Source organism: Neomonachus schauinslandi, chromosome 4 (assembly GCF_002201575.2).
Source record: "Neomonachus schauinslandi chromosome 4, ASM220157v2, whole genome shotgun sequence".
Classification (NCBI taxonomy): domain Eukaryota; kingdom Metazoa; phylum Chordata; class Mammalia; order Carnivora; family Phocidae; genus Neomonachus; species Neomonachus schauinslandi.
Window position 1 is genome coordinate 34,011,317 of NC_058406.1, and position 8,831 is coordinate 34,020,147.

General features: G+C 46.1%; 1 protein-coding gene across 1 annotated transcript in view; it reads left to right on the plus strand.

Moving 5' to 3' along the window:
• The window catches only part of RNF220 (ring finger protein 220), a 221,973-nt gene that overhangs the window by 3,703 nt on the left and 209,439 nt on the right, over positions 1-8,831 (plus strand). The window contains exon 2 of the mRNA XM_021684257.1: positions 2,748-3,489. Coding sequence (XP_021539932.1) covers positions 2,865-3,489 — 625 coding nt within the window. The 5' untranslated portion in view covers positions 2,748-2,864. The remainder of the gene's footprint in view (positions 1-2,747; positions 3,490-8,831) is intronic.

Here is an 8,831-nt window from a genome sequence, read left to right on the forward strand (position 1 = left end):
TATTTGTTGGTTCCTCCGTCCAACCTCACTGCCTGCCAGACAATTTATTTAGCTTCGTGGATTGATCCCTCCTCCTTGTTTAGTTAATTCAACAAAGACTTTTTGCAATCTGTTTGGAGTTTGTCTGATGCCGTGGAAAAGTAGCTGATGATTTATTTGGTTGCTTTTCGATTTCTGTCTTCAGCCCTTCTTTCTCCTCCTTTCAGCGGGGATGTCAGCTGTTATTACTTCCTATTGATCCCTTTGCAAAGTGAGAAGTGAACTAAAATTAATGTCAATTCCACTGCTCGGATCAATAGCTGGAGTTATTTTAATCTGGATTTGCACGAAGTGCTAAATTAAAAAAAATCAGCATAGAGGCAGAAAAGTAACAGTTACTTACTTTCCCTTTGCCTGGTTCTTTACAGTCACCCAAATGCTCCATCAAGCTGATTATCTTACAATCCATATTTTTTTAATTAAGAGGGTCAGTTAGTTTTCTTATTTTGGGTTCTGTGTTTAAACCCATGACATTTTGACATTGGGAGTGTATTAACTATAGATTTTCATAATGACTGTGGTCTGCTGAAGCCTCATCTATACAAGTTGTTAATGTGAGGAGGAGGTAAGAAAGAAAAGGAAAAAGAAAAAAAACACACTCCCCCTTCCCCCACAGAGACCAACGCCCACACAGTGGAGTAAAAGAGATGTGGCCTGGAAAAATATTGTTGATTTATTTTCAGTATAATGAAGTTTCAAATGAATAACCAGGTTTGAGTGATTCACCGTGTTCTGTTGGAGTGTCCGGTGCTGTCGCCAGATTACTAATTTATGAAACTCATTTAACATAATGAGGTGATCCAGGAAGTAAAAATAGAAAGTGAATTCTCTGGGCAATTGGTTATTTGTGGGGACAACATTCCACCCTTTATCCCCCCCCCTAGTGTATTATGTTTGTCCTTTTCTCCTGCTTGCCTCATGTGATATTGCTTGAGAGACAAGTAGTTAGTTATTTCTGTTATGAAGAGCTGCTTAGAACCCTTGGAACAGCCCTGGACCCACTTTAGAGCGTCCATGTTATGTGACCATTAATCTGACTTGAAAACAGCCAAGAACAGGATTCCCAGACCAGACTTGTCAGGCTAACTGGCTGTCCTTGGCAGATCATTCCCTGCACTGCTATAACTTGACAGGAAAGTTATTTAAAATTTGGAAGAGAGAAAAATCCGTTAATGTGAGATACATAATCTGGTAATTTAGCAATGATGTCTATAAGGAGAGATGCCAAATGAGGAAGCAGTCTGATGGTGTGCACTCATCTTCCCAATTAATAACAGTCATTGACACGTCTGCTACAGGATGAGAGAAGGAAATACTCTCTTTGCACTGCATTAAGCCAAGGGGATTCATCTACAGTTTAACTGAGGCTTCTGTATTTGAGGGAATACCAAAGATACTCCATTATCTAGGTGTTTTTTTTTTTTTTAAGGGAGGGGGCAAAATCTCATTTGAGCTATGACTCGATTTAAAGATTATAATTTGTAGCAGATGGTGATTTTTGGTTACACTTTGAGTTTCATTAAGTTTCTATCTAGTGTATATTTTTGAAGCTAATAAATTCTAGTATTCCTCTTATGTTATCCTGACTTTTGATATATAGCCCTTCTCCCACTCCCCCAACCCCCCACTCAAAATAAATTTTGAAATGGAATCAGCGGCTATGGAAATGTACAACCTAAATTTAAAAGGAAAATTGAAGGAAGTCTCTCCCAACTCCAATTTGTTCCAGGGGCCTTTATCAGACATCAACTCTGACTGGGCCCAATAAGCAGAGCAAAATAAGTCAGAAATTTTGTTAACATTTTGCTCCAAATGTTAATGGCAAATTCAAGGCTGTTTACAAATCTACTTAAGAGCGAGTGCATTAGTAACTAAAATTACCGATCCGTTCTTTGCTGCCCCTGGAAGACAGCCGCTTCTAGAGAACATATGCCAAAGGCACCCGTTATGGTGTTAAATATTGTCGGAGATGCCAGGCATTTTACTGATGAAGGTTTTGTTCCTTCTCAGAAAAGAGAAAACCTGTATGATTAGAGAGGGGCGTGCATCAAAAATAATATTGCTGTTGTCTCTTCACATAGCACTTTTTTTCTGGAAATAGCCTTAGATGATACATGAAGATGTGTGTTGATGTATGTGCCAATGTGTGTGATTTATCCACACGTACAATTCATACCAACTAGCATGTACAGATGGTCTAGATGTGCTTGATTTAGGAATTTTTCAGCACCAGGGCGTTGTCAGGGGAGATGAAGAGAGAATGTGTTTGTGGGGGGTCATATAGGTAGAACCTTGCCTCTGTTTGAACATCAGGGCTGCCATGAGAAGTGTGTGCAGGTGGAAACCCTTTAAAATATAGACCCCACCTAATCTACTGGGTGACTTGGCCTTCCAAAGCTCATTTGCTCAGGGAATATTGTATTTGGAGGTTTTATGATTTTTTTTCCTTTGCTGGGCTCAGGCGCATTTCACCCGGAACGTGTAGGGACCAAAGTCAGCTACGCGTACATCACAGTAAGTTGTCTATTGATTTTCCTGAATGAAAATGGTCTGATGCTGCTGCCCACTGGCTCCTAAAGCCTGTGGTGTCTCTTGCCCGAGCATCTGTAAGCCAGAAGGATGGTGTTTCGATCACTTGGGGTTTCCCTTTTTTTCCTCCCCCCTTGACCTTCCTCCCCCCTCTTTTTTTCTCTTTGCTGTTTCCGCAGGTCTTAGAAGGGGATGATTCCCCAGTAATATCCCCTGCCCTGATCCAAGGTGCTGCTCGGCCTCCCTCCCAGGGAAGACTGCTTCTTGTGTGACACGAGCCTAAGAAAGAGACTCCGATGGACTTACACCGGGCAGCCTTCAAGATGGAGAACTCATCCTACCTCCCCAACCCGCTGGCATCCCCAGCACTGATGGTCCTGGCGTCCACGGCTGAGGCCAGCCGTGATGCTTCCATCCCTTGTCAGCAGCCACGACCCTTTGGTGTACCTGTCTCAGTAGACAAGGACGTGCATATTCCATTCACCAACGGTTCCTACACCTTTGCCTCTATGTACCATCGGCAAGGTGGGGTGCCAGGCACTTTTGCCAATCGTGATTTCCCCCCTTCTTTACTACACCTCCACCCTCAGTTTGCTCCCCCAAATCTAGATTGCACCCCAATCAGTATGCTAAATCATAGTGGAGTGGGGGCTTTCCGTCCCTTCGCTTCCACTGAGGACCGGGAGAGTTATCAGTCAGCCTTCACGCCGGCCAAGCGACTTAAGAACTGCCATGACACAGAGTCTCCCCACTTGCGCTTCTCAGATGCAGATGGCAAGGAATATGACTTTGGGACACAGCTGCCATCTAGCTCCCCCGGTTCACTTAAGGTTGACGATACTGGGAAGAAGATTTTTGCTGTCTCTGGCCTCATTTCGGATCGGGAAGCCTCTTCTAGCCCAGAGGATCGGAATGACAGATGTAAGTACTTTGGTGTGAGCCTTCCCTACCCCCGGCAAACCCTGCCTCACAGTAGTGTTCAACAGGTCGCTGGCAGTTTTCATGCTCCTAGGAATGGGGAGGGCCAGGTACTTCCCACTCAATGGCTGCGGAGTGCTAACATTTACTTGTCTCTTGTCGATGTGCATTGACAGTTCCGGGAGGACATGTTTTTCTGAAGGTATCCAGAAGCAAGTTGGCTCCACGCTGCCTCTCCCTGGGGCACGATTGGCTTATTCTCTGGGGATTCTGGAGTGAAGAGGGGTGCTATATATATACTGGAGTGAATGTCATTTTATTAGAAAGTGTAGGTTCCTAGGAAATTTGGGGGGCCTGAAGAAACTCATCCATCCCTCCTCTCTTTGCTGTCCTCATTATATTTCTCTGAGCATTTTTTTTTTTAGCTTTTCCATTGTATCACATCCAGTGGACTCCACGTGATTTTATTTTCCCAACTCTCAGCCCTTGTCCACATGAGGCTATTTTTCAGAGAAGGACAAAGGTGTCGTCAATCACCATAAAGCATTTCAAACAGCTGTGTTTTCCTTGCGATCGCAAGGCTAGAAAGCCGACTTCTCTTGGGATTTAACAGGTTTGCTGGATGCTTATCCTGGGGCTCACTTTTAGGACTAGACACGGTTGACCTGTGTGACTGCTCCATATTTGATGTTCACAACAATTATTAATTTCTGCTTATGGAACAGTTTTCTCGTGTTCTCCCAGTGCCTCGTTGAGCTTTGGCGACCCTCGCTAATAGTTGGAACTAAACCTTTATTTGGAACTTGTAGACCAGGAGTGCTGAACCCTGCAATCTTCTCCTCTAATAGAATCAGAAAATAATTGTGTTCTGACGCTTTTGGGCTATGGGTAGGCAGAGCAGTTTTCTTCAAGCCTGGTGAGAATTTATGAACTGAGGGTGTTTTTCCACCCAACCCTTTGTTCTAAGATTTGCTTCATTTTATTTTCTTAAGAAAACTACATCTGAGGTTTGCTTTCCCCTCTTCTCTATTTTTTTGTGCTCCTGTCCTCTCTATAACCACCAACACGAATACCATTTTTTTTTTCTCTTCTCTTTATGATGCCGAGGAGAGTAATAGAGACATTGCCGCTCTCTCCCCTGTCGGCACTGCTTCCTCAGGCTGTCTCCTTGAATTAGGCACTGTGTTAACTTTCCTGCGCTAAAAGGCATCTGCCTAAACCCAGCGTACCTTTTCAATAAAAGTCATCATAAAATCAACCTGCCTTGTAAATCCATCGCTCTTTGGTTTTGAAATATGTAGCAAGTGTGTCTTTTATGTCAGCGTCTGTAAGCCCGAGACCTCCCCACTTCAGGGACAAGCTGCCAGCATGAGTGCCCGTGTGTTCTCTCACTTTGCTTGGGCTCTTCTTCCTCTGTCTCCCCTTCTGGACAGCTGACGTGTGCATTACCATCTTGCTTTCCCGGTATACCTGCTGAAGACACTGGCGTTGTGTTGGATCTGTTGTGTTTCACTTTAGTGCAGTTTTCATTTGTCAGCGTGCAGGTGATGGAGGCAAGCTGTAATCTGACCTCTGGCTAAAGCTGGCCTGGGTGAGAGTGCGACGGATTCTGCCCCTTTTTGCTCCAAATACAAGTTGAAGATACAAACCTCTCAAACCTAACGGTGCTGCAAAGTAACATCTGGAGATCAAGATTCCTTTCTTCTCACTCAACAGATCCGGCTGGTCTCCATTTTTCTCTCTTTTTAGCCCAAACCTGTGTCAGACCCCCAGAGCAGGAAGAAGCTTGTTAGTCAAGTCAGAACTCATAGATGTGTCTATCCATTCCCCCTCCGAGTGTCAAAGCCATAACTCTTCTGTTTGCTTGGTTTGCATTGTGTGGTGGTGCCATCCCCCATAGAGATGGATCCCTCACGCAGGAATACGCCTGGGTGGAGAAAAATTAAATGAGTCTATCTCCCAAAGTGAAATGGAGTTCTGACCTTGAAATTAATGAGATTCTGATCAGAAGAGTGGGGAAACTTCTTTATTTCAAACTGTAGTGTTATAGAAATTGGAACCCTTTCCCCTTTTATTTGCTTAAAATATTCTTTCTTTAGAGAGTATTTTGTCTTCTCTTTTTTCTCTTGCCCAAACATAAAACCTATAGGCGTGTCTATGAGTGTAGGATGTTTTGCACAACCACGTTATTATCTAGAGTAGCATTTGTGACTAATCTTTAACAAGAAACAAAGGTGCAAAGTGAAGAGGAGCCTCTTAGGCTGTGATAGCCCTGGATCTGGGCTCCTTCCTCCTTTTCTTTCCTTAGGTGGCAGAGCAGCCTTCCCAGGGCTGTACTGGGTAGCGTTTGTGCTTTTGAGTTTGAGTTTTTGGAAGGCGGGAGAAACATTTTTCTGTGGGGAAGGGTTGAAGAGGCACTGTGACAAAGTCTGCAGCAGCTTTCTTGGCTCCTGTCATATGCCGACGTGTTTCGGAATATTTATGGTCTGTTTTATGTAAATACATATTTAAGGGCCGTTAGAAGGCCTGATTATTCCCACTAGATGCCTTTCAGGTCCTCCCTACAGAACCGTTTTGAAATAAGTAATATTTCTCAGATAATCGAGTGACAGTGTACAAGACTGCTTCCAAAGGGAGAGCTTAAGGGGCAGATGGGGCAGTGAGGGGGGTGGGGAGAAGAGAGAGGATAGAAAGTGTTCAAAAGAGCAAAGTAATAGGATGCAGTGGCTTTTGGTCAGATTGCCAAAATTAACTATGTATATTCTAGTTTTTTATTCTTAAAATTTAGAGTTAATTTCTGATGTGGTTGACTTATTTTTCAGTTCTCTTCATATAAATAAATTTTTCTCGTAAAATGTAAAAAAAAAAATGGTTTAATTAAATTCAACAGTAAAACTCCTAAATAGGCACTTAGCTTTAAGGGTTTTTTTTTCGGGGGTGGGGGGGCTGAGTATGGGTGTGTGTGTGTGTGTCCCTTCCTTAGAGTAGAAGTTTTATGACTGAGTTTTAGGTCAATGAAAAATCAGTTTTACAATGGAAACACTGACAGTTTTTACTGTCGCAGCCACCCCCTGCTCGCACACTGCATCCATATGCAGATATGTCCACATGTGAGAGCATTTGAAAGAGGGGCCTGCAGACATGGTGTAATGCACATGTGTTCTTTCCTTAAATCTGGGTGCTGATAGGCAGGATTTCTTTTGTAATTAAATATGCATTTTTGTAGACCAAAATGTAGCTATTTGGGTAAAGTATTGTCTCTCCTAGTAGATGATTTCCAGTTCTTGCCTGTTCACCTACCTGGCATCACAGGTGATCCGTGAGGTAGGTGTTGGGTTCTATGGAAAAAAAGAAGCCTTTACTCGACAGGACTGACTTATTTGCCCTGGAGAAAAGGAGAAGTGTTTTGTGAGAAGCCGTTCATGGAGGATGCATAATTCCCCAGGAAGGGAACTGAGGTAACTCCTGTTTATTGTCACTCCCTGAACCAGTCTCCAAGGCTTCTTGTCCAGGGAAATGATGCTAAAATTTATGGACCAATTACGAATAGTCCACGTGTGTCTTACATATGAAGTGTCTACAGATATGTTTCCCAGGGCTTTTAAAATAAACATTTCCTCATTAAGGAAACTTTACAACAAAAGGGAAGATAAGTATTGTCTGCTGCCTTGTGCTAGAATCTATACATTTATTACCCCCTTAGCACCCTGGCTCTTATCATGTGTATTTCCTTGTACTCTGTTGGCCATCCCTGAGCCCAGATTCCTGCCTGGGTCATATAGGTTTTTGGTTTTGGGTTTTTTTGTTTTGTTTTGTTTTGGGTTTTTTTGGGGGGGGGGCAGCCTGCCAGTCATTCCACTCAGTCAGCCCAAATTGGAGTTGGCTATATGCATGTTCACCAAAGGGCTGAGAGGAACAAGAACTGTCCCAGTTGGAGCAATGACTGGCCCTGCCTTCTGATTCATCTCAGGGATGAGCACTGGGCATTGACCCTAGAGTGGCTCTGTTTCCTTGGCCCTTGCCTGTGTCAGGCAGATTCACAGGTAGGCAGGAAACGGGGTGGCTCACAGCAGTTCCTGGATGTTCTGCTTTGCTCTCATCCTTGTTGTATTTGAAAAGTCATTCTTGAGCCCCAAAAGCCCTGAGTAGGAGATGGTATTTTGTACTCAGGGGGAGAATGTGTCTTTATAAAGGCATGTATCATCGAAGACCCTGTGTCCTAACAATCAGATCAGCTGAGCCCACATAGGCCCAAGGGCAGCCTGGAATGAGGAGTCCCAGCTACATCATGGGGGTGGTATTAAGGGGGATACTTCCCAAGGACTCTGGGACTGGAGTGGCCAGAGACCCTAACCTGGGCTTTTAGGAGAATTGCTCTTGCTGGGGAAAATGTTTGGGACAGTTGTCAGGTCACCAGGCTCAACTTCTGGATTGTAGCTGGAGCAGATGACCACTGTGAAAGGGCCAGCAGATCACCAGAGGAGATGGGTCAGATGGTTCCCTCCGTACTGACTGCCCAGAGCTAGCCCAGTTGTCGCTCAGCTGCTCCCCAATTTCTCCCGGAGCCCCTTTTCTCCTCCCTCTGGGGATGGAGGGCAAGAACTCCTGTGATGTGTGGTTGTTTCTGGTTGTTCACTCCCAGCACAGTCATGGAGACTCCTTTTCATGCTGCTGGGTTTAATTGTCTTGTTGGGATAAAGAAATGTTTGCACAGCTAAAGTGGGGCCGGGCTGGACGGGAGCAGTCCCTGATGGCTGCAGAGCCATCTGGCCTGGCTTGGCTTGGCTCATCGCGCCGCTCGCCCGCCGCCCGCCCGGCGGCTGGGCTCGCTCCCGCTCCCGCTCTCGCTCTCTTCCCCTGTCCTCGCTCCACGCCGCGCCGTTCTGGTCGGCGGCTGCCTCCTCGCGCGGCCGGAATGCCTAATCACCATGGTGAGAAAACGGACACCGCAGCCGTCCTCCCTCCTCGCCTCGCGCCCTCCCTCCCATCAATTGTCATGCAGAAGTGATCCGGGCTGCCGTTTCCTCGCGGCCGCCAGCCAGCCCCTCGCCGCTCCCGGCAGAAGGGTGGCTGGTAATTGATCGTTTGGGGGAGGGGGCGCGGAGAGGCGCGAGGCCCGGCCAGGGGGAGGAAGGACCACAGAGCGGGCACCGTTGGCTCACTTGGAAAGGACCCCCCAGCCTCCGCCACCGAGATGGCTTTCAAGTGGTTTCAGAAATGTTGGTGACCTCGCCGTCGCTCGGCCGGACTCGGAGGCTGCGGGAGAACTCCGGGCGCTGCCCCAGGGCCGGGCGAGCCTCGCGCCGCCGCCGCCGCCGCCGCCGCCGCCGCCGCCGGCGCCCGGG